The 26,941-nt window shown below is 40.4% G+C and overlaps 1 protein-coding gene across 1 annotated transcript in view; it reads right to left on the bottom strand.

Moving 5' to 3' along the window:
- The window catches only part of LOC128652530 (cohesin subunit SA-2), an 851,571-nt gene that overhangs the window by 340,027 nt on the left and 484,603 nt on the right, over positions 1-26,941 (bottom strand). Inside the window, exon 19 of the mRNA XM_053705464.1 lies at positions 21,111-21,256. Within this exon, the coding sequence (XP_053561439.1) occupies positions 21,111-21,256 (146 nt within the window). The remainder of the gene's footprint in view (positions 1-21,110; positions 21,257-26,941) is intronic.

Here is a 26,941-nt window from a genome sequence, read left to right as displayed (position 1 = left end):
TTAATTATAGGAATATTTATTTAGATTAATTTAAATAATATTTAAGTTAGGGGGGTGTTAGGGTTAGGGTTAGACTTAAGTTTAGGGGTTAATTCATTTAATATAGTGGCGGCGGTGTCGGGGGGTAGATTAGGGGTTAATCAATGTAATGTAGGTGGCGGCGGTGTAGGGGGGCAGGATAGGGGTTAATAAATGTAATGTAGGTGGCGGCGGGCTCCGGGTGCGGCGGTTTAGGGGTAAAACAATAAATTTATTTGTGGCGGGGTCCGGGATCAGCAGGATAGGGGTTAATAACTTTATGTAGGTGGCGGCGGTATAGGGGGCGGCAGATTAGGGGTTAATAGGTATAATATAGTTGGCGGCGAGGTCCGGGAGCGGCGGTTTATGGCTTAATAAATTTATTAGCGTTGCGGTGGGGTCCGGGAGCGGCAGTTTAGGGGTTAATAAATTTATTAGAGTTGCGGCGGTGTCGGGCGACGGTTTAGGTGTTAAGAAGTATAATGTAGGTGGCGGTGGTGTAGGGGGGACAGATTAGGGGTTAATAAGTATAAAGTAGGTGGCGTCGGTGTAGGGGGGGGGGCAGATTAGGGGTGTTTAGACTCGGGGTACATGTTAGGGTCTTAGGTGCAGACACTTCCCATAGAAATCAATGGGATATCGGGCAGCAGCGAACATGAGCTCTCGCTGCTGTCAGACTCCCATTGATTTCTAAGGGATCCGCCGCCTCCAGGATGGCGGATTGAACACCAGGTACGCTGAGCCGGAATAGTGGCGAGCGTACCTGGTTGTTCTTTGATAACTTCCAAAAGTAGTCAGATTGTGCCGAACTTGTGTTCGGAACATCTGGAGTGACGTAACCATCAATCTGTGTCCGACTGAGTCCGGCGGATCGTAGGTTACGTCACTAGATTCTATTTTTGCCGGTCTGTAGGGCTTGATAACTATGGCGAATCAGCCTCGCCACAAATACGCTGCGGAATTCCATCGTATTTGCGGTTGACGGCTTGATAAATAGAGGCCATGGTCTCTCAATGCAGCCCATATAAAATATAAGGGTAGCGTAAATTAAACACGCCACATTAATTTAAACAGAGCACCACTTGTAATATGGATTAAAGAGTAAAGAATACTGCAATCTCGTGATCACATTTCAACTCCTCAAGCTAATGATAAGGCTCCACGTGTAATCTGGCCCTAAGATTGCAGTCTAAAAACAAAATTTATGCTTACATGATAAAACAATTTCTTTCATAATAATGAGAGTCCACGAGTCATCACATGTGGGATTAAAGTCCACTCTTACAGGAGGAGGCAAAACGCTCCACACAATAAAACCTTAATCCCACGCTTCAACATGATTTCTTAGTTATACATATGGCCAAGAGAAAGGAGAAAATAAGAAAAGCAGGAAAGGAAAAGTAAAAGAAGTGCAAAATGATTCTTAATTCTTCAGGCTACATGGGGGGAAGGGAGGGTGGGAGATAAGAGGAGAAGAGAGAAAAAAAAAAATATGTATATATTACCAGATCCCCAATAAAACTATTTCACTATTTCTAAAGGGGTAAATAAGATATTCTATTTCATTTGAAGGAAAACGTTTAACAAATAAAGACCATTTCTCAAAGAAAAAACAGATATCTCTATCATTATTCATATCTACATTGTGTTGTTCTAATATATATTGTTTTTTATGTAGTTCTTAATTTCAAGGATATTAGGGATGTTTGTCTCTTTCCATTTCCTAAAGATCAAATATCTAACCGCTAAAATAATCATATTAATCAACTTTTTATGTTGGCAATTTTGCGTTCCATCCCATAAAAATATTGTTCGTTTAAGGTGAATATCTTGCATAGGAAGATTGAGAGTATTAGATGCCCAGTAAATTATTGTATGCCCGAGTTGGCACTCCCATATCATGTGCACTAAATTGGCCCTTGGATATGAACATTTTGGACACAAACTTTAAAGTTATTTCCCCATCTAGCTCCCCTCTCTGGGGTATAGTAAGTCCTATATAATAACTTCCCATGGGATTCTGTCTAGGTCGAGTACTATGTAGTCTGAAAAACCAGGCCCAGAAACCTTTGAACGGGGCCAGTATTTATATTTTCTAGGGAGGTTAAATTACTCCATTGTTGAGATATTTCTCTCAAATTTAGCTCACCTTTTCGGGAGACAAGCGTTTGATACCCCGTGGACATAGATAAAAATCAATTTTTTGCCAATGTAAGCCAATCTTCAATTTCACCCCATTGCCATCTCCATCTGTATTCCGCAACTATCTTGGAGACATAATGTCTGACTTGTAAATATGCAGAGAAGTCTTTATTTGAAAGGTTAATGTTTTAACTGCATGCGTCTCTTTTTCTAATAGCTGAAAGATCCTACTTAACACTGAGTCGTTCCATCTCTGGATTATTGGTGACTGAGTGCCTTATTGAAAACTTCAATTATGCTTACCTGATAATTTTCTTTTCTTCAGATGGAAAGAGTCCACAGCTGCATTCATTTCTTTTGGGAAATAAGAACCTGGCCACCAGGAGGATGCAAAGACACCCCAGCCAAAGGCTTAAATACTCCTCCCACTTCCTTCATCCCCCAGTCATTCTGCCGAGGAACAAGGAACAGTAGGAGAAATACCAGGGTGAAAAGGTGCCAAAGGAATAAAAAATAAACACGCCCCACAGAAAAAATACGGGTGGGGAGCTGTGGACTCTTTCCATCTGAAGAAAAGAAAATTATCAAGTAAGCATAATTTCAGTTTTTCTTCATAAATGGAAAGAGTCCACAGCTGCATTCATTACTTTTGGGAAAACAATACCCCAGCTATAGAGGACACTGAATGTAAAAACGGAGGATACAATAGGCGGCCCAAACAGGCCTGAAAACCACAACCCAAACAAACCCCGCTTCGTCAGAGCCGGGCAAAAGAATTAGAAGGAAAAGGCCCCAAGGACACTGACTCGCAGATAGTCCGAAAGCCTAACTAGAGACCGCAAACAGGCTCACTGAGCCAACACTCCTCCAGGAGAACCGTCGCCCAGCAGTCGGTCCACACACAACCCCTTCTACTGCAGTACCAAAATCCCCAAAAGGGAGAGGACAAGGGTAAGCCAAAGCAATGCCCAAGGTACAGCAAAATCCATAAAGGAAAAACCCCTCAAGGAAGGCCAAGTCAACAGAGACCCGAAAGGACCCCGAGAACAAGGGGAGACAACGCCCAACCCACAAGGAGCACCTAGGCATCATCATGGAGAAGAAACATCTCCCATACATCGTGCAACAGCATCGAAAAAGACACTTGAAGACAAGTCCTCAAAACGACCGAGCTCAGAGACTGAGCAAACAGCAAAGTGCAAGTAGCAAACTCAGAAATAAACGTTGAGTCCAATAACACGCTGCCATCCATAGGAAAACACAGAGAAACACTATTCGTAAGGAAGAAGCGGCAGAACAAAATTGCTGATTGCCCAACCCCCAAGACAGAGGACACTCTCCAGGCAATCCAGGCCGCCAAGCCTACTCACAGATCACAAAGAGGGAGAGGCACAGAACCTCTAAAAACAAGGTCCACTGTCACCCCCAAGACCTGAGGATGAACAACAGATCTCAGATCCTACACCTAGCCGGACCAGCCCAAGCAGCTGCAGATCTGAAAGCAGGGGAACCGAAAGAAACCCCAAGATCAGCCCCCAAAAGGGCGGAAGAATGGACACAGCCACTTCAACTGAAAGACAATTGAGCAGACGATAGACCCAAAGGATCTAGCAAGCCACCCGACGAAGACTCAATGCGGAGCCAGCAGCTCCCCAGATGGGAAGGAACAACTCAAAGTGCAGACCAGTCCCCGAAACAGATCAAACGTCTGCTCCAACCTGCCAAACACAGGAGAAGTCTCCAAAAAAGGAACCACACCTCCGTAAGGAGGACACCGAGCCCCCTGAAGAGGAGAGCGTCGATAAACACCTGCCCATAAGACAGGAATTCGTAGAAAGAACCGAGATGACACAAGGCCAAGGCGGGAAAAAATTCCAGGATAACCCGGATAACAAGAGCAAGAAGCCCTTGTAGGTCCTGATCCGAAAGGAAGAGACCACCCCTTGCAGGAGTCCAACACTCCAAAGAGCTAGGGCCATAAAAGGACACTAGAGTTAACAGGCGTCCAAGCAACAGTAACCTAAATGCGCTAGAAAGCGGCTAATTCCCCTAAGGGACACAAGGCTGCTCTCGGATTGCTACGGTACAGAGTATTCCACAGAGCATTAGTATGCTGAGCTAGTTATCCGACTAGCCACGAGCTCCAGACACATGGGGAACAGTGAAGACAAGTAACCCGAAACGAGCAACATCAACCCTCCACATCACCTCAGATACAAGTCAGAGAACAAAAAACCATGGGTCTTGATGTCACCTAGATGGCAATAGCCAAAAAGTGGAAAAACCACCAGGACCTCCTCTATCCCAAGAGAATGCAGCACATTCCCAACACCAGGAAAAGGACCCCTAACCGGAGCCCAACAAAATACCTAACCCTTTAATTTCCGAAAAGTAACAACCCATTCCCGAAGGGAATGCAAGTCTCCCAAGGGAGACGACCTAGCCACAAGGAGAGCGGCTAAAATCCAGAAGTTTCAAAGAGGAGGAACCACTAAAGGAACAAGTCCAAAAAGACAATTTCATAAGAAACACCACCCCGACTGGCGGAAAATGAGGTGCTGAACCGTCTAATCTTCCCACCAAGTGGAAGGGAATACTCTAGGTTCCGAGTGATGCAGCAAAATTCACTGACCCAGTCACCAGAGAGATGGCTATTTATGACTGAAACAATCCCGAGAGCTGCACGGACCCACAAGTCCTCTTGAGAATGCTTAGTTGAAACTTGAAAAACAAACAAATAATGTTAATAGCACTCGGCACCCCAACCTGACCAGCAAGGTATAATAGGCGCAAAGGTGTCTGATAAGCCGCGAGACAGAAGATCTGAACCCAATTAGGACCAGCCTCATAGTCATAACTGCCAAGCTTGCTAAATCCACCCTCAGAGAAGGAGGAAGGAAAAACAGACAAACATGGGACTAACGTGTCCTGAACAACTTCCGTAGAAGCAAACAGCGAGTCCAGGAAATTTCCCGCAGGAAACATAGTACGAAAAGGAAAAATAAAATGAATCCTAACAGGATAAAATAAAATAACAGGCAATCCGAGGGTTAACGCCCAAAAAGAACAGAAGGTCCGCAGGACCAGCCTAACGGAATACCTGTCCTCCAACAACACTGGGAAAGATCTCGATAACAAGACTGAAGGAGATTACTTCATCCCCCCATGTCTAACGAGGTGCGCCATTCGAAGGAGTAGACAGATGAGTCCCTTACCCAAGAAGGATAGGGTCCCCAAGCAGCTCAAAAACTTGTCTGAGTAAAACACTAAGGGGAGCCCGTCTGTAACGAAAGGTACGACACTCAGGCACAGTTACACCTGCAGGGAACTGCACATGCCCTCCAGAGACAGAAGAACCTGGGGCAATTAGGCACAATTGTGAATAAACATCTGGACGTTGCAAACGCACAAGCGCCAAAAGTATGTAAAAATGAAAATGTGCCACAACCTCTGGGGGGGGGGGGGGAATCCACCCTCCAAGGAGGGAAACACAGAACTTGGGTTACCCGCATGTGTAGTAGTAGAAATGGTAGGGAACTCGCCTCCCGGAGGCCCCGAGGCGGATGGCTCAGCAGTTATTTGAATCCCCGAGCCCGAGGAACAAGGCATTCTATGACAGCCTAAAGAACATAACCGACTGACCTGAGTCAATGGGGCCAATTCGCATTCTTCACAGGACGAAGAATCTGAATCAGAATGTTGACCAATCTCAACATCAGCATCCTCCATAAATGGATCAAGGATACCCAAAAATGGACTATATATAAAAGAATTTGTACGGCATCTGACACCCACATTGGCTGGGGCAATCACCACCTCCTATGTACCAGACACTAGTGGACTAAAATTTTCCATCGCCAGTCAGAAATGGAAGACCAGAACGTAAACACGCTCGGTCACAAGGTGAACCATACAGTCCAACAAAAGCACGCCCGATTGAGGATTGAGCTTGCATTCTATTGGCTTATTGGAACAGCCAATAGAATGTGAGCTCAATACTATTGGCTGATTGGATCAGCCAATAGGATTGAAGTTCAATCCTATTGGCTGATTGCATCAGCCAATAGGATTTTTTCAACCTAAATTCCAATTGGCTGATAGAATTCTATCACGCAATCGGAATCTAAGGGACGCCATCTTGGATGATGTCACTTAAAGGAACCTTCATATGTCGGGTAGTCATCGGCAGAAGAGGATGCTCCGCGCCAGATGTCTTGAAGATGGACCCGCTCCGCGCCAGATGGATGAAGATAGAAGATGCCGTCTGGATGAAGACTTCTGCCCGTCTGGAGGACCACTCCTACTGGCTTGGATGAAGACTTCTCCCAGCTTCGTTGAGGATGGATGTCGGCTCTTCAAAACTGTAAGTGGATCTTCAGGGGTTAGTGTTAGGTTTTTTTAAGGGTTTATTGGGTGGGTTTCAGGTTTTTTTAGGTTAGGGGTTTGGGCTGCAATAGCGCTAAATGCCCTTTTAAGGGCAATGCCCATCCAAATGCCCTTTTCAGGGCAATGTGGAGCTTATGTTTTTTTAGTTAGGGTTTTATTTGGGGGGTTGGTTGTGTGGGTGGTGGGTTTTACTGTTGGGGGGTTGTTTGTATTTTTTTTACAGGTAAAAGAGCTGATTTCTTTGTGGCAATGCCCTGAAAAAGGCCCTTTTAAGGACTATTGGTAGTTTAGTTTAGGGTAGGGTTTTTTTTTATTTTGGGGGGGAGGCTTTTTTATTTTGATAGGGCTGTTAGATTAGGTGTAATTAGTTTAAATATCTTGTAATTTGTTTTTTATTTTGTGTAATTTAGTGTTTGTTTGTTTTTTGTAATTTAGGTATTTGTATTTAATTTAGTTAATTGTATTTAATTTAGGTAATTTAATTAATTGTAGTGTAGTGTTAGGTGTTAGTGTAACTTCGGTTAGGTTTTATTTTACAGGTAAATTTGTATTTATTTTAGCTAGGTAGTTTTTAAATAGTTAATGACTTTTAGTAACTATTCTACCTAGTTAAAATAAATACAAACTTGCCTGTAAAATAAAAATAAACCCTAAGCTAGATACAATGTAACTATTAAGTTATATTGTAGCTAGCTTAGGGTTTATTTTATAGGTATTTAGTTTTAAATAGTAATTATTTAGGTAATGATAGTAGGTTTTATTTAGATTTATTTTAATTATATTTAAGTTAGGGGGTGTTAGGGTTAGACTTAGGTTTAGGGGTTAATAAATATAGTATAGTGGCGGCGACATTGGGGGCGGCAGATTAGGGGTTAATAAATGTAGGTAGGTGGCGGCGATGTTAGGGACAGCAGATTAGAGGTTAATAATATGTAACTAGTGTTTGCGAGGCGGGAGTGCGGCGGTTTAGGGGTTAATATGTTTATTCTAGTGGCAGCGATGTCGGGAGCAGCAGATTAGGGGTTAATCATTTTATTTTAGTGTTTGCGATGCGGGAGGGCATCGGTTTAGGGGTTAATAGGTAGTTTATGGGTGTTATTGTACTTTTTAGCACTTTAGTTATGAGTTTTATGCTACAGCTCTGTAGTGTAAAACTCATAACTACTGACTTTAGAATGCGTTACGAATCTTGCAGGATAGGCTGTACCACTCACTTTTTGGCCTAAAAAAAAAAAGCTATGGAAGTCCCATTGAAAAAAGACTATAGACAAATTGCGTAAGTTGATTTGCAGTACGACAAAAAAAGTGTGAGGGACAGCTGTACCTACAAGACTCGTAATAGCAGCGGTAGTAAAAAAGCAGCGTTATGAGCCTTATTGCTGCTTTTTTATTCATAACGCAAAACTCGTAATCTAGCCGTTAGTTACTACTTTAAAAGGTGTTGCAACAGCTGATTCCCTATTTTTCCTATTTCATAAAATCTCAGATTATGAAGCATTTATTTTGTAGCCCGAGAAGGATCCAAACAACTCAATGATTGATAAAACTTTTGGGATATTTATCTTAGTATTGGATATACAGTATATAGTAAAACGTCATCCGCATACAGAGTAATCTTTAAAGGGACACTGAACCCAAATTTTTTATTTTGTTATTCAGATAGAGCATGCAATTTTAAGCAACTTTCTAATTTACTCCTATTATTAATTTTTCTTTGTGCTCTTGCTATCTTTATTTGAAAAAGAAAGTCCAGCACCTTGGACAGCACTTGTTTATTGGTGGATGAATTTATCCACCAATCAGCAAGAACAACCTAGGTTGTTCACCAAAATGGGCTGGCATTTAAACTTATGTTCTTGCTTTTCAAATAAAGATACCTATTGCTAATAGGAGTAAATTAGAAAGTTTCTTAAATTTGCATGCTCTAAAATTTCCTCTTGCCCAGGAAGTCCCTTTAAAAAATTAAAATAATCAATAGTCAAAAAAGTCTCTCTAATCTTTGCAGCAGAGTTTCTTTTATACATGAACCCTGCCTGGTCTTTGTGGATGATATTTGGTAGTATAATTTAAAGACGACTAGCCAAAATAAAAGTGAGTAATTTATAATCGGAATTGAGACGTGCTATGGGCCTGTAAGATTCTTTTTTTGTAGGATCCTTTCTTTGTTTTAAAATTAGAGTAGTCATAAATGCAGAAAAATTAGGAGGGATAGGTTTATTTTCACTATAAAAATAATTAAAAAGATTTTACAAGTAAGGGGTAATATTTTGAACTAAGATTTTATAAAATTTATTAGGGATTGCATCAGGCCCGGGTGCCTTATCCACTGATAGATTTTTAATAGCTTTTTTAATGTCTATTTCAGTGATGGGGCATTAATATTAGCAACTGACTCCCCTCCCCCCATGCAGCCTGAAGAATTGAGAATCATTATGTTAGCCTTATCAACAATATTGCATTATTGTAACGTTTTGTGATCTGTTTCTTTTTTTTTAAATAATGCATGTACTGTAATGCATATACTGATGCATTTTTTCCATTGATTTATGCTGTCTATCTCGAGATTGATAAATGTTAAAATTAATTAAAAAAAATATTAAAAAAAAAAAGAAGTGCAAAATGGTACTGCCGCCAACTGTTAAGAAAAACAAGGGCACAAAGTCTTGTAGACTCTCATCATCATGAAAGAAATTAAATTATCATCAGGTAAATATAAATTTTGTTTTCTTTCACAAAATGGTGAGAGTTCACAAGCCATCACATGTGGTATCCTATACTCAAGCTGTGAAGTCCAAAAGACCACCATGAAAACGGGAAAAACAGTTAAGGCAGGCAAAGGTACCAAACAGGCACTGCAGCCTTCAGAACTTTCCTACCAAATGCAACCTCAGAAGATCTATTCAAAATAAACTTAACTCTAAAAAAAAACTTAAAAACCTAAAGGGCATTTGTATGGGCATTCAGCTCTTTAGTGCCCATTAAAAAAAATTAAAAAAAAAACACCCAAGAAAAAAAAACCACTAACCCCGACATAGGTACTCACCATTCCTGAAGTTCGGCGGTGAAGGTAGTACCATCTTCATTCAACGCGGGGTCATTTTCTTTCTGCATCCCGGTGGTGCAGAGCGAAGGCGGTGCGAAGCTGAGCTGGAACATCAGCCGTGCAGACATCCAGCGTGTGTCTGCCACACAATGAAGATTGAATGCAAGGTACCCATTTTATATTGGGGTACCTTGCATTCCTATTGGCTGAAAATTTCAAATCAGCCAATAGGATGAGAGCTACTTAAATCATATTGGCTGTTCAAATAAAGTCCATACCCAGCATAGGTTAACTGGATTCTGGAGTGGTGGGACCAGAACCCACGCCTCCAAGGAGACTGGAGGTTTAATCACATTGCAAATCTCTTTCAGCTCCAAAATGTTAAAGAGGAAAGCAGACACTTCCATGCCTTAAATAAGTCCCAAACTGCTTCTCAGCCCAGCAGGCTGGCGCCCGTGGAACATCACCCAAGAATGTCTCCAGAAGCACGCACCCTGAGACAGATACTCCTGAAATCCACCACGGGAGAAAGTCTCTTGATGATTGATCTAGATCTATCTTCTGAGACAGTTCCGAATGATCTCCATTGTATGGAAAATAGCAAAAAGGGGGATGATGTCCATGGAAACCATCAGACCAATTCCCTCCATACATAGAGTCACATAAAAGAGAAGGTAAAATCAACTGCAGCTAAATTCAAAACCTCAACCCTTTGGTTACAAGCTGGTTAAGCTATCAACCGGACCATTAGAGCTTGCTGTTGGCCAGACAGTAGACAGCAGGGAGAGAAAAAGGAATAAATCCTTGATTAGCTGACCCCTGATGGAAACATCTCCTAGATAGAGAATCTATTAAGGTCCTTACCCTTGTGGGTGGAACAAGGGAACTCTGCTCCAGATTAATTTCCCATCCATGGGAAAGTGGATTGGACAAGATCTCCCAAAAGAGAGTTTGCTCGAAGGAAGGGTGACACCTGAACCATATATTGTCCAGAGAGCACCCTTGCAATACCCCAAGACCTAAAAGTCTTTCTAAGAAGACAAAACGAGACTTGAGAGGATCCTGATCATGGAAACAATAAATACACATCCTTCATAACTATGTTCGATATGAACAGGCCCACTTGCAGCAAAGGAGAATGAATACTACTTTGAAGGGCAGAACCTGAAAAACTTAAGGTAAATACTTAGAGCCCGTTCCCAGCTTGGACTGGAATAATCACTCCCAGAAAAGGTCCTAAACCCAGTTCAAGGAATGCTTCTCATCATACCTGGATTGAGATACTCCAGAAGAAGAAATTTACCCCTGGGAGGAATCTTAGAATGTTTGGCTGGCTTTCCAAAGACAGACTGACCTTGCAGAAATAGGAAAAGGAAAACTTTCCTTTAGTCTACTCTCTTGACGGATGGTATTTTCCCTGTAAAGTCAGAGGATAATTCTGCCAGACCAAGTTCTAACAAGGTCTCATCTAAAAAGAAATGCCAGAAACTTGGATTAAGAGGAAACATAAAATAAGAACCAGCAACTGCAGAACTAGAAAGCCTAGGCTGTACCACTAACATTGCTCTATTAACCTCCAGTTTCTTATCCATGGATCCACAAAGGAGCAGCTACCCTCCATAGTGATCTATGTTCTCAGAGCCATAGTAGAAAAGCTACATTCTACTTAAGTGTCTTTTAATGGAGTCAGCAACAGGAAAATCCTTTAAGGATGGGAGACAGGGAGAAAGGTATCCCTAGCTTCTCCTACACCAGTGAAATCCTCCATAGCATGACTAACAACATTTCCTCAAAAGAAGGAACATCATAGAAATGAGAAAGTCTACAAAACTTCCAAAGGTTGACAACGACAGGGTTATCGATGTCGTCCAAGTAGCTAAAACCTCCTTTAACAGTACACAAGGTGTGGAAGCATACATCTGAAGTAGACCACTTCAGCCTCAGATGAAGGAATTATACTGTCCGATTCTGAAAATTTACTCCGAAGCTAACAGCAAATCCTCCTCACCTGACTTAGGAGAAAGAGCAACCTGGGTAGCAGAATGTGGATCAGAAACCCTACTATCTGAAATTTTAAATATCCTCTTGCATTTTCCCTGTAGGTAAGGAAAAACTGATAAAACCGCAGAGGATATCTGAGCTGCAAAATCTGTAGGCAAAACACTCCAGGAGATTGAGAGTAACCGCAGGGCACTGTATGTTACGCCAATGAGGCTTGGGACATTTTTAAAGAGAAAGCTGTGGCTATGTCTGAACAGCATCATCCTTGGGGACATGAGGCTCAGAGTGCAACTAGCTATGTCTACATTCAATAGCTCTGGCAAACAAATACAGCACAGAATTTTTAAAAACAATTAATGTTTCAAATAAATCCTGAGGAACAGGAGGCTCAAATAAAAATATATTTTTATTTACAAACTCTATAATTTAATATAAGGGACTAAATGATTGTACAAACAATGATGTCCTAAAGAGCCATTTCTTGCAAACAGATCCCTGTTCCAAAAACCAACTAATGTCTACCACTAATATTAAAGTGGAATTAACATTATTAATATAGCATTTCACTCTCATAGGGCTTAATAAAACTGATAATTAAAGTTTCTACCGCACTGCCAGCAATGTCTTCTCTGCCTGTTAATACATGTAGTTTCTTGTGCAAGTGTCAGAGCACACATTGTAAAATCAGAATGCCGCTCCGTTCTCTATTGCTGGAGAACGAGGCAGAGTATACTACATTAAATCTCACAGAAATCTAAAATGGCCACGTTCCGCTCTTGGAAAAAAAGGAGGCGGGAACAATACCATCGGCCGAGGAACTGAAGCGCACATGTACACCCTGCTTTATTTCGCCGAGACACAGACTAGGGTCGGCTGTAAAATAAAGGAGGCCCACTCAATAAAATAAAATAAACAATAAGTAGCTCTGCTCCCGCGGTCGGTGTTGAAAACACATGAAAAGCCCCATAAGAGTGGTGCCTCTAAGAGACTCCTAACAGTCCGTGCAGGACCAGAGTGGCTGTCAAGATCCCACTGCCAGCAATGTAGCATAAGGCAGTCAAGGGAAAAAGTATTAGCCATGATTACATGAGAATAAAATTGAAACTAAGACACCTCCTTCCTTGCTGTGAAGGCGTTAAACCTTAAGTCTCCATGTCACATATAACGAACCTGCCCAATGCCATAAACCACCCTTATACACTTAAGGATACCGTGTCCCACCTTTAGTACAGAAGGTCCTTAACCCCTTCAGTGCCAGCATCCTAGCCCCAGAAGACAAAAAGGCACTAACCTGTACATCCAGCTGTCCGGCAGGAGGACAGACCACCCAGTATGAGAGGATGCCACTCCTCACAGTGGCCTTTGTAAGAAGAGAGCACAGAGTAAGCATACTCTGGCTTTCTATATCAGGGCAACATGTTAAGAAAAAGCAGTGAGGCCCACCCACAAATTAATAACTGCTTGAAAGCCACCACTGCCCTACTGAAGACACTAACGTGGAGTACGGCTAGACCCAGTCTTAGGTAAAAGATCAGAGCAAACCTACTCTGGCTTTTAAAATAATAAAATCTTGATTGAAGAGAAATAAATCCAAACTTTTTCAGACACCAGAACTTCACTTCCTCCTTGCACCGAAGGCAAAGAGAATGACAGCGGGTTGTGGGATGGGAAGCAATACTTAACAGCTTTGCTCTGGTGCTCTTTGCCTCCTCTTGCTGGTCAGGAGTGATATTCCCAACAGTAATTGATGATTCCGTGGACTCACCGTATCTTAATTGTATTTGAAGTATACATAAAAGCACTAAGCATAAAATTAAATAAAAAAACTGCATGTCCTTGGAAATAGACAGGGAAAGTGGACAAATCACCAAGGCTATGGAATAGATAGCATGAAATATTTTATTAAATATCCTTTAAAATATATTACAGCAGTATGTGATAGCAAAACAAAATTGCATATGAGTTTAATGTAAATACTCACTTGAAAGAAATGGATATGCTGCAAAAAACTAGCAAATACACTCACAGAGATGGTATTTAGAGCAGTGCTTGACAAATATGTTCAAAATCTAGGAGCCAGCCCAAAAATCTAGGTGCCAGGCATTTTTTATGGTTAACATATGTGTGTGTGTGTGTGTGTATATATATATGCCCATAATAACAACAAACATACAACTTAGGAGCACCCATAGAAGGTGCAAGACTGTTTTAAAGTCAGGACAAATGTGTGTCTCTGAGGATCATTTTGTGTCAAAATATTAATAAATTGCAATATAGGAGAGATGTGTGTGCCGGAATTAGTACATATACAAAATGTATTGTATTCGAACAATGAATTACACCAATGTAGTCAAACAATATCCTGGAAGGTAAGCAGCAGAAATTGACGCTGAAAGTTCTGAAGAAGGTTCAGTGATAAGACACACAATGATCAGCATGATGTAACAGGGGTCACAACTTTCCTTCTTCACATGCGCATGCAGAGCTAAAGTCCACACATGAAAGCATAAGGCAAGAAACCAACCAGGCCCTGCTTGTTCTATGAGTATATGATGAAAGTATGCAGTTGTGGTAGGTATATGTAGGGACACATTATATAGGTGTTGCTGATTTTCTCAAATATTTACGTTCCTGAACAATAAAATCCATTTTGTATTTTAAAAACTGACCCCATAGTATTTTAGGCAATTTTTCCAGAACAAAGTCTTAAAAATGTGGCTGAACTTAAAAAATAAAAAGCTACATGAGTTTATTGTCAGCTGTTTGTTGTGTTTCTAGCCCAAATGTGATCAAGAAACAGGTTAGTTTAGCTTTTACTGTATGTATTAGAAGTTTTCAGATTTTAAACAGATAGAAAGGTCAACATCAATCCTATTGGCTGATTGGAACAGCCAATAGAATGCGAGCTCAGATGGGCAATGCCCATCCAAATGCCCTTTTCAGGGCAATGGGTTGCTTAGGTTTTTTTAGTTAGTATTTTTTTGGTGTGGTTGTTTGTGTGGGGGTGGGTTTTAAAGTTGGGGGGGGGGGTTGTATTTTTTTTTTACAGGTAAAAGAGCTGATTACTTCGGGGCAATGCCCTGCAAAAGGCCCTTTTAAGGGCTATTGGTAGTTTAGTTTAGGCTAGGGTTTTTTTTATTTTGGGGGGGCTTTTTTATTTTGATAGGGCTATTAGATTAGGTGTAATTAGTTTAAATTTCTGTAATTTGTTTATTATTTTCTGTAATTTAGTGTTAGTTTTTTTGTACTTTAGATAATTGTATATAATTTAGTTAATTGTATGTAATTTATTTAATTGTATTTAGTTGTAGTGTAGTGTTAGGTGTTATTGTAACTTCGGTTAGGTTTTATTTTACAGGTACTTTTGTATTTATTTTATCTAGGTAGTTATTAAATAGTTAATAACTATTTAATAACTATTGTACCTAGTTAAAATAAATACAAACTTGCCTGTAAAATAAAAATAAACCCTAAGGGGTCCATCCGATAAAAATCGTCGCCCGCAAAAGCCGGCGACGCCAATATTTGCGCGGGTTTGGTATCCTATATACGGCGTAACCTAGAAGTTACGCGCGTATATTTCTGCCGTCGCCCGTAGTTTTTTGGGCTATAGGCAGGTATACCAAACCCGCGCAGTTTGGTATCCAATATGCAGCGTAAGGACTTACGTGGCGAAAATGGAGAAAACTTACTCCATTTTCACCTCGCCACAAAAAGCAGCCGTAAGAAGCCTTACGCTGACTATTGGAGCCCCGTAACTCCCTAAACTGGCAGCTAAAATAAACCTAACACCTAACGCATGCACAATGTCTATCTCCCTGTCAACCGCGATCTGCTAAAATAAACCTAACACCTAACGCATGCGCAATGTCTATCTACCTGTCAACCGCGATCCCCCCCCCCCCGAAATCCCTAATAAAGTTATTAACCCCTAAACCGCCGCTCCCGGACCCCGCCGCCATCTACATAAACTAACCCCCTACTGTGAGCCCCTAAAACCGCCGCCATCTACCTTATCTATCCCCTAATTAGAACCCCTTACACCGCTGTCATCTACCTTATCTATCCCCTAATCTGACCCCTTACACCGCCGCCACCTATATAAAAATGATTAACCCCTAATCTAATCCCCCTATACCGCCGCCAGCTATATTAATATTATTAACCCCTAATGTAAGCCCCTTACACCGCCGCCATCTCTATTAAAATGATTAACCCCTTATTTAATCTACCTACCCCCGCCGCCAGCTATATTATCTATATTAACCCTAAGTATATTATAGTTAATATAGGTATTACATTATATATATTAACTATATTAACCCTAATTATATTAGGGTTAATATAGTTAATATAGTTACTATAGTATTTATATTAACTATATTAACTCTATCTAACCCTAACACCCCTAACTAAATTTATATTAAATTAATCTAATTCATTTATAAACTAAAATATTCCTATTTAAATCTAAATACTTACCTATAAAATAAACCCTAAGATAGCTACAATATAATTAATAATTACATTGTAGCTATGTTAGGGTTAATATTTATTTTACAGGTAAATTGTTAATTATTTTAAGTAGGTATAATAGCTATTAAATAGTTATTAACTATTTAATATCTACCTAGTTAAAATAATTACCCAATTACCTGTAAAATAAATCCTAACCTAAGTTACAAATACACCTACACTATCAATAAATTAAATAAACTACAAACATCTATCTAAAAATACAATTAAATTAACTAAACTAAATTACAAAAAAAAAAAACACTAAATTACAAAAAATAAAAAAAGATTACAAGATTTTTAAGCTAATTACACCTATTCTAAGCCCCCTAATAAAATAATAAACCCCCAAAATAAAAAAAATTCCCTGCCCTATTCTAAATTAAACAAATTTCAAAGCTCTTTACCTTACCAGCCCTTAAAAGGGCCTTTTGTGGGGCATGCCCCAAAGAATTCAGCTCTTTTGTATACAAATACAATACCCCCCCCCATTACAACCCACCACCCACATACCCCTATTCTAAAACCACCCAAACCCCCCTTAAAAAAGCCTAACACTACCCCCCTGAAGATCTCCCTACCTTGTCTTCACCACACCGGGCCGAACTCCTGATCCGATCCGGACAATGTCTTCCTCCAAGCGGCAAAGAAGAATTCTTCCTCCGGCGATGTCTTCCTCCAAGCGGCAAAGAAGAATTCTTCCTCCGGCGACGTCTTCCTCCAAGCGGCAGCAAAGTCTTCATTCTTCCGGCGGCATCTTCAATCTTCTTTCTTCGCTCCGCCGCCGCGGAGCATCCATCCCGGCCGACTACTGAACTTGGAATGAGGTACCTTTAAATGACGTCATCCAAGATGGCGTCCGCCGAATTCCGATTGGCTGATAGGATTCTATCAGCCAATCGGAATTAAGTTAGAAAAATCTGATTGGCTGATTGAATCAGCCAATCAGATTCAAGTTCAATCCGATTGGCTGATCCAATCAGCCAATCAGATTGAGCTCGCATTCTATTGGCTGTTCCGATCAACCAATAGAATGCGAGCTCAATCTGATTGGCTGATTGGATCAGCCAATCGGATTGAACTTGAATCTGATTGGCTGATTCAATCAGCCAATCAGATTTTTTTAACTTAATTCCGATTGGCTGATAGAATCCTATCAGCCAATCGGAATTCGGCGGACACCATCTTGGATGACGTCATTTAAAGTTACCTCATTCCAAGTTCAGTAGTCGGCCGGGATGGATGCTCCGCGGCGGCGGAGCGAAGAAAGAAGATTGAAGATGCCGCCAGAAGAATGAAGACTTTGCTGCCGCTTGGAGGAAGACGACGCCGGAGGAAGAATTCTTCTTTGCCGCTTGGAGGAAGACATCGCCGGAGGAAGAATTCTTCTTTGCCGCTTGGAGGAAGACATCGCCCGGATCGGATCAGGAGTTCGGCCCGGTGTGGTGAAGACAAGGTAGGGAGATCTTCAGGGGGGTAGTGTTAGGCTTTTTTAAGGGGGGTTTGGGTGGTTTTAGAATAGGGGTATGTGGGTGGTGGGTTGTAATGGGGGGGGTATTGTATTTGTATGCAAAAGAGCTGAATTCTTTGGGGCATGCCCCACAAAAGGCCCTTTTAAGGGCTGGTAAGGTAAAGAGCTTTGAAATTTGTTTAATTTAGAATAGGGCAGGGAATTTTTTTTATTTTGGGGGTTTATTATTTTATTAGGGGGCTTAGAATAGGTGTAATTAGCTTAAAAATCTTGTAATCTTTTTTTATTTTTTGTAATTTAGTGTTTGTTTGTTTTTGTAATTTAGTTTAGTTAATTTAATTGTATTTTTAGATAGATGTTTGTAGTTTATTTAATTTATTGATAGTGTAGGTGTATTTGTAACTTAGGTTAGGATTTATTTTACAGGTAATTGGGTAATTATTTTAACTAGGTAGATATTAAATAGTTAATAACTATTTAATAGCTATTATACCTACTTAAAATAATAAACAATTTACCTGTAAAATAAATATTAACCCTAACATAGCTACAATGTAATTATTAATTATATTGTAGCTATCTTAGGGTTTATTTTATAGGTAAGTATTTAGATTTAAATAGGAATATTTTAGTTTATAAATGAATTAGATTAATTTAATATAAATTTAGTTAGGGGTGTTAGGGTTAGATAGAGTTAATATAGTTAATATAAATACTATAGTAACTATATTAACAATATTAACCCTAATATAATTAGGGTTAATATAGTTAATATATATAATGTAATACCTATATTAACTATAATATACTTAGGGTTAACATAGATAATATAGCTGGCGGCGGGGTAGGTAGATTAAATTAGGGGTTAATCATTTTAATAGAGATGGCGGCGGTGTAAGGGGCTTACATTGGGGGTTAATAATTTTAATATAGATGGCGGCGGTGTTAGGGGCTCACTTTAGGGGGTTATAGATATAATATAGCTGGCGGTACGGGAGCGGCGATTTAGGGGTTAATAACTTTATTAGGTTGCGGCGGGGTACGGGAGCGGCGGTTTAGGGGTTAATAGCTTTTTTATTGTTAGGATAGTGAGGGGGGATAGCGGATAGAGGGTTAGACAGTGCGGGCTATGTTAGGGAGGCGTGTTAGACTTGTCGGGCTATGTTAGGGAGGCGTGTTAGACAGTGCGGGTGTTTTAGACTTTAGTCAGGTTTTATAGGTGCTGGCAGTTTCTAACGTGCCGCAAGTCACTGGCGACGCCAGAAATTTGTACTTACGCAGATTTCTGGACATCGCTGGTTTGTCAGACTTACGGCACGTTAGCATCTGACGGCGACTTATATGGGATAGCTCGAGTTGCGAGCTGAAACTGCGGGCGACGCCGGTTCCCTCGCTTGCGCCGCAAACTGCGATCTATATCGGATCGCGCCCAAAGATGGCTACAATGTAACTATTAGTTATATTGTAGCTAGCTTAGGGTTTATTTTATAGGTAAGTATTTAGTTTTAAATAGGATTAATGTAGTTAATGATAGTAATTTTATTTATATTTAATTAAATTAGATTTAAGTTAGGGGGTGTTAGGGTTAGACTTAGGTTTAGGGGTTAATAAATTTAATTTAGTGGCGGCGACATTGGGGACGGCAGATTAGGGGTTAATAACATAATGTAGGTGGCGGTGTAGGGGGGCAGATTAGGGGTTAATAACATAATGTAGGTGGCGGCGATGTCGGGGGCAGCAGATTAGGGGTGTTTAGACTTGGGGTACATGTTAGGGTGTTAGGTGTAAACATAACTTTATTTTCCTATAGGAATCAATGGGATATCGGGCAGCAGCGAACATGAGCTTTTGCTGCTTTCAGACTCCCATTGATTCCTATGGCATCCGCCGCCTCCAGGGAATAGTGCCAAGTGTTCCTGGTAGAAATTTGTTAAAGTGAAGGTAAAGTTTAGCGTTTTTGTCAGCTGTATTATGTTACCCATGTACTATATAGTAAGATTGCTATGTTTTTATAACAAATAACTATATATATATATAAGTATAACAAACAGTTTTTATCTACGTTTTCAGCCGGTCTTAGCTCCTCCCTCCATGTATTTCCTGGTTTATCAATGTATTATGTACAGAGCGGACCCACCCGCTCTATACGTATTGGACAAGTGCGTTCACGATTGAGGTGCAACTTGCGCATGCGCACAACTCGCGGTACATTCCAATTGTGCCTGCGTGACTCAAGTAATTTGTGAGCTAAAGCGCATGCGTCAATCCGAGTCGCAACATAGTAATGAATGAAAATCTATTCATTCATTACTATGTTGTAAGCGAAGTCTAAACGCTGCAAGCTGTTTTCTCCGCTATTTCCCTTGAAAAGCTGATGACTACGCTATTTGCCCTTAGGCAAAAATAAAGACTTACTTTGGATCCAAACAGAAGATATAGCAGCAATCGAGTGAAATGTATACAAACCGTTTGTAGCCACAGATACTGTTGCAATTTACTTGTAAATAGACTGCCTTCTGAAGAGTTCTACTTATACGCATGAATTGCGCATGCGCTAATCCGGAACGAGCACGGCTTGGACGGGAGCAGAAGTATAGCCAACGCATGCGCAGAACGTCTCTAAATGTTGTGACGTCAAATGACGGCCGCCTAACGGCCAGACCTATTATTGGATAATCCAACAACATGACCGGACTGCAAAAAAAAACAAAAAACAAAAAACAACGGGCTGTTTAGATAAAGAGTAGAATTGTATAGAAAAACGGCGATAAATAGGTAAATATTTCAAAATAAAAAAAATGATGACTTAAAGTACCCTTCATTTTATATGTATTAGCATGTAACATTATCGAACATGGCAAAGTTTACCTTCACTTTAACTTTCAAAAGTAGTCAGATAGTGCCGAATTTGCATTCGGAACATCTGTAATGACGTAAGCATCGATCTGTGTCGGACTGATACCGGCGGATCGTATGTTACGTCACAAAATTCTACTTTTGCCGGTCTGTAGGGTTTGATAAATAAGGGGAATCAGGCTGCGGAATTCCAGCGTATTTGCAGTTGACGGCTTGAAAAATAGGCCCCAATGACTGTAAAGATTTACGCACTACAGATCTCAGTTTTTTCTCACAAACTAAAAGGTGGCCAGCTTTTCTCAAAACACTCAAAATATTTATAACCCCAATAGAAAAACACATGTAGCATATGTACATATTCCGCTAAATCAGTAATAACTTTTATGCATGCACATATCAACCTTGAGCTTTCTATCCCTTTAACAAAGACAATAATGCATTGGCTAACTGTATTTCTTTCACATAACTTTTAAAAGATTATAGATATATATATTTCCATTACTGTTTTGATTTAAAGGCTAACTCCATTTTATTATGTATAGTAGGGGAGTTTGAGATAAATTCTACAAAGTGTGAGATAAGAAATGTGTTGATTAACATGTAACCTTATAAAACTTGACCTGCTCTTATTTACAATCTTAGCCAAAACAATGAAAACAAAAGCTTCATGCAACATACTTGTGCATCATAGCTAGAGACTCTCTGTATTTCACAAGGTCCATGCCGAAGGTTAGAGAAAAGCGGCGAGCCAGCTCCTTTATATTAGTGAATGAAGAGGAAAACTGGTTGGCACCATCATGTGCTTCTTTGTGCTTCTGAAACAGCTGCAAATAAATTAGCATGCCAAATAAAACAACATAGCTATAATAGACCATGATGACTGGATAATAAACAAGGACATTTATGCAGTTACCATTTATTTTATCTTCTCTTTGTGAATAATACTCCTTGCCCAGTATCTAAGCTGCCTTTACTTTTTTAGAGATGCTAAGAACTCTACCACTTCCTTACAGTAATGCAGTCAAGTTGTGATGACGCAAGCTTTACATCTCAGTTCAGAGATTACATCTGTAATTAAAATATATAACAGCCCCCCATTAACTCATTTAAAACATTTCTATTCCTCATCTAGCATGAATGGGATTACCTTTTCCAACTAATGGGTAGCATTTGAATTTTTTTCATTGTAGGGCTAGTAAACATATTAACAGAAACAAAATATTTTTATTTCATCCAATAAACTTACAGTCATGAAGAGAAATCATGCAAATTCTTTGAGGCTTTTTTAATACGATATACTGTAATGTATGTGTCTCTTTTTCACACCAGAGCAATGCATATCTACATTAATGTTTTGAAGCAGAAAATGTTCTATTTTTATATTCCAATATATATCTGATCGAATTTTGGTTAAATAAATAAATAAATATATATATATAGATATAGATATATATATATATATACAGTGTGTGTGTATATATATATATATATATATATATATATATATACACACACACACACACACACGATTATATTTAGGTATAGATAGATACAGATATATATAGGAATATCTATTTAACAATACATGATAGAACACATTCACCTATGTGAAGAACATTGCAATGTACAATATTTACAGTAAAAACATACTATAAAACTTTATTAAATATGAATATTGCATAAATATAATTTTTCATGTTTTCAGCTACTTGACTGCAAATGCACTAATATTTATGTCTATATATTTATACATATGTGATATATAAATATACACAGATATAAATACATCTGTAAACACATATAAACATATTTTATATATATTTATATATATATATATATATATATATATATATATATATATATATATATATATATAAATACAGTATATATATATATATATATATATATATATACATATATATATATATATATATATATATACATACACACACACACATTTTAGAATTTGTTCTGCAATATTTTTATCATAGTGTAACTGTATTGCTAAATGTATTTTTGATATGTTTTGTTCAACTTTTTTGTCTCGTGCAACAGTTACGCAGAGCTTTTATGTCACGGTAATCATTCTAGCGTAAATCACATTTGCACTTGCATATTTGCATTTACTTTCAACTCCTAATATGAATGATATTTAACTTGTATGCAAACTGCCACAAAAAAACATTATCGCTTCACTCGTTATCTAGCCCTAGGTTGGACAATCCAGAGTTTACTTTAAATGAAACACTGCATGCTAAATGTTTCAAGACACAATGTTAAAAAACATAATTTATGCTTACCTGATAAATTTATTTCTCTTGTAGTGTGTTCAGTCCACGGGTCATCCATTACTTATGGGATATATTCTCCTTCCCAACAGGAAGTTGCAAGAGGATCACCCAAGCAGAGCTGCTATATAGCTCCTCCCCTCACATGTCATATCCAGTCATTCGACCGAAACAAGATGAGAAAGGAGAAACTATAGGGTGCAGTGGTGACTGGAGTTATAATTTAAAATTTAGAACCTGCCTCAAAAAAGACAGGGCGGGTCGTGGACTGAACACACTACAAGAGAAATAAATTTATCAGGTAAGCATAAATTATGTTTTCTCTTGTTAAGTGTGTTCAGTCCACGGGTCATCCATTACTTATGGGATACCAATACCTAAGCTAAAGTACACGGATGATGGGAGGGACAAGGCAGGAACATTAAACAGAAGGAACCACTGCCTGTAGAACCTTTCTCCCAAAAACAGCCTCCGAAGAAGCAAAAGTGTCAAATTTGTAAAATTTGGAAAAAGTATGAAGTGAAGACCAAGTTGCAGCCTTGCAAATCTGTCCAACAGAGGCCTCATTCTTAAAGGCCCAGGTGGAAGCCACAGCTCTAGTGGAATGAGCTGTAATTCTTTCAGGAGGCTGCTGTCCAGCAGTCTCATAGGCTAAACGTATTATGCTACGAAGCCAAAAAGAGAGAGAGGTAGCCGAAGCCTTTTGACCTCTCTTCTGTCCAGAGTAAACGACAAACAGAGAAGAAGTTTGCCGAAAATCTTTAGTTGCCTGTAAGTAGAACTTCAGGGCACGGACCACGTCTAGATTATGCAAAAGACGTTCCTTATTTGAAGAAGGATTAGGACATAATGATGGAACAACAATCTCTTGATTGATATTCCTGTTAGAAACAACCTTAGGTAAAAACCCAGGTTTAGTACGCAGGACTACCTTGTCTGAATGAAAGATCAGATAAGGAGAATCACAATGTAAGGCAGATAACTCAGAGACTCTTCGAGCCGAGGAAATAGCCATCAAAAATAGAACTTTCCAAGATAAAAGCGTAATATCAATGGAATGAAGGGGTTCAAACGGAACACCCTGAAGAACTTTAAGAACCAAGTTTAAGCTCCACGGAGGAGCAACAGCTTTAAACACAGGCTTAATCCTAGCCAAAGCCTGACAAAAAGCCTGGACGTCTGGATTCTCTGCCAGACGCTTGTGTAAAAGAATAGACAGAGCAGAAATCTGTCCCTTTAGCAAACTAGCGGATAAACCCTTTTCTAAACCCTCTTGTAGAAAAGACAATATCCTAGGAATCCTAACCTTACTCCATGAGTAACTCTTGGATTCACACCAATATAAATATTTACGCCATATCTTATGGTAAATTTTTCTGGTCACAGGTTTCCGAGCCTGTATTAATGTATCAATAACCGACTCCGAGAAACCACGCTTCGATAGAATCAAGCGTTCAATCTCCATGCAGTCAGCCTCAGAGAAATTAGGTTTGGATGGATGAAAGGACCCTGAATTAGAAGGTCCTGCCTCAGAGGCAGAGACCATGGTGGACAGGACGACATGTCCACTAGGTCTGCATACCAGGTCCTGCGTGGCCACGCAGGCGCTATCAGAATCACTGATGCTCTCTCCTGTTTGATCCTGGCAATCAGTCGAGGTAGCAACGGAAAAGGTGGAAACACATAAGCTATGTTGAAAACCCAAGGGGCTGCTAGTGCATCTACCAGCACCGCTCCCGGGTCCCTGGACCTGGATCCGTAACAAGGAAGCTTGGCGTTCTGGCGAGATGCCATGAGATCCAGATCTGGTTTGCCCCAACGACTAATCAGTTGAGCAAATACCTCCGGGTGAAGTTCCCACTCCCCCGGATGAAAAGTCTGGCGACTTAGAAAATCCGCCTCCCAGTTCTCCACGCCTGGGATGTAGATCGCTGACAGGTGGCAAGAGTGAGACTCTGCCCAGCGAATTATCTTCGAGACTTCCAACATTGCTAGGGAACTCCTGGTTCCCCCTTGATGATTGATGTAAGCCACAGTCGTGATGTTGTCCGACTGAAATCTGATGAACCTCAGTGTTGCTAACTGAGGCCAAGCTAGAAGAGCATTGAATATTGCTCTTAATTCTAGAATGTTTATCGGGAGGAGTTTCTCCTTCTGAGTCCACGATCCCTGAGCCTTCAGGGAGTTCCAGACTGCTCCCCAGCCTAGTAGGCTGGCATCTGTTGTTACAATCGTCCAATCTGGTCTGCGAAAGGTCATTCCTTTGGACAGATGAACCCGTGACAACCACCAGAGAAGAGAATCTCTGGTCTCCTCGTCCAGATTTAGCAAAGGGGACAGATCTGAGTAATCCCCGTTCCATTGACTTAGCATGCATAGTTGCAGCGGTCTGAGATGTAGGCGCGCAAATGGCACTATGTCCATTGCCGCGACCATTAAGCCGATTACCTCCATGCACTGAGCTACTGATGGGCTTGGAATGGAGTGAAGGACACGGCAAGCATTGAGAATCTTTGATAACCTGGACTCCGTCAGGTAAATATTCATCTCTACAGAATCTATAAGAGTCCCTAGAAAAGGAACCCTTGTGAGTGGTAACAGAGAAATCTTTTCCACGTTCACTTTCCACCCATTTGACCTCAGAAATGCTAGAACTATCTCTGTATGAGACTTTGCATTTTGAAAACTTGACGCTTGTATCAGAATGTCGTCTAGGTACGGAGCCACCGCTATGCCTCGTGGTCTTAGTACCGCCAGAAGTGAGCCCAGAACCTTTGTAAAAATTCTCGGGGCCGTAGCTAACCCGAAGGGAAGAGCTACAAACTGGTAATGCCTGTCTAGAAAGGCAAACCTTAGGTATCGATAATGATCTTTGTGAATCGGTATGTGAAGGTAGGCATCCTTTAAGTCCACTGTGGTCATATATTGACCCTCTTGGATCATGGGTAGGATGGTCCGAATGGTTTCCATCTTGAACGATGGAACCCTTAGGAATTTGTTTAAGATTTTTAAGTCTAAGGTTGGTCTGAAGGTTCCCTCTTTTTTGGGAACCACAAACAGATTTGAATAAAACCCTTGCCCTTGTTCCGTTCGCGGAACTGGGTGGATCACTCCCATCACTAAGAGGTCTTGTACACATTGTAGAATGCCTTTTTCTTTACTAGGTTTGTTGATAACCTTGACAGATGAAACCTCCCTTGTGGAGGAGAAGTTTTGAAATCCAGAAGATATCCCTGAGATATAATCTCCAACGTCCAGGGATCCTGTACATCTCTTGCCCAAGCCTGGGCAAAGAGAGAAAGTCTGCCCCCCACTAGATCCGTCTCCGGAAAGGGGGCCCTGTCTTCATGCTGTCTTAGGGGCGGAAGTAGGCTTTCTGGCCTGCATGCCCTTGTTCCATGACTGGTTGCCTTTCCAACCCTGTCTGTAACGAGCAGTAGTTCCTTCCTGTTTTGGAACGGAGGAAGTTGATGCTGCTCCTGCCTTGAAATTACGAAAGGCACGAAAATTAGACTGTTTGGCCTTTGATTTGGCCCTGTCCTGAGGAAGGGTGTGGCCCTTACCTCCAGTAATGTCAGCAATAATTTCCTTCAAGCCGGGCCCGAATAAGGTCTGCCCTTTGAAAGGAATGTTCAGAAGTTTAGACTTAGAAGTTACATCTGCTGACCAGGATTTAAGCCATAGCGCTCTGCGCGCCTGTATGGCGAATCCGGAATTCTTAGCCGTAAGTTTGGTTAAATGCACTACGGCATCCGAAACAAACGCATTAGCCAGCTTAAGGGTTCTAAGCTTGCTCAAAGACTCATCCAATGGTGCTGTGCGAATCGCCTCTTCCAGAGACTCAAACCAGAATGCCGCTGCAGCAGTGACAGGCGCAATGCATGCAAGAGGCTGTAATATAAAACCTTGTTGAACAAACATTTTCTTAAGGTAACCCTCTAATTTTTTATCCATTGGATCTGAGAAAGCACAGCTATCCTCCACCGGGATAGTGGTACGCTTGGCCCTCCACCTTAGGGACCGTCTGCCATAAGTCTCGTGTGGTGGCGTCTATAGGGAACATTTTTCTAAATATCGGAGGAGGGGAAAAAGGCACACCGGGTCTATCCCACTCCTTGCTAATAATCTCTGTAAGCCTTTTTGGTATAGGAAAAACGTCAGTACACACCGGTACCGCATAGTATTTATCCAGCCTACATAATTTCTCTGGGATTGCCACCG

This window comes from Bombina bombina, chromosome 3, assembly GCF_027579735.1.
Source record: "Bombina bombina isolate aBomBom1 chromosome 3, aBomBom1.pri, whole genome shotgun sequence".
NCBI classification, from domain to species: domain Eukaryota; kingdom Metazoa; phylum Chordata; class Amphibia; order Anura; family Bombinatoridae; genus Bombina; species Bombina bombina.
Note: the sequence above shows the minus strand (reverse complement) of the source record. Positions and strands in the feature narration are given on the sequence as shown.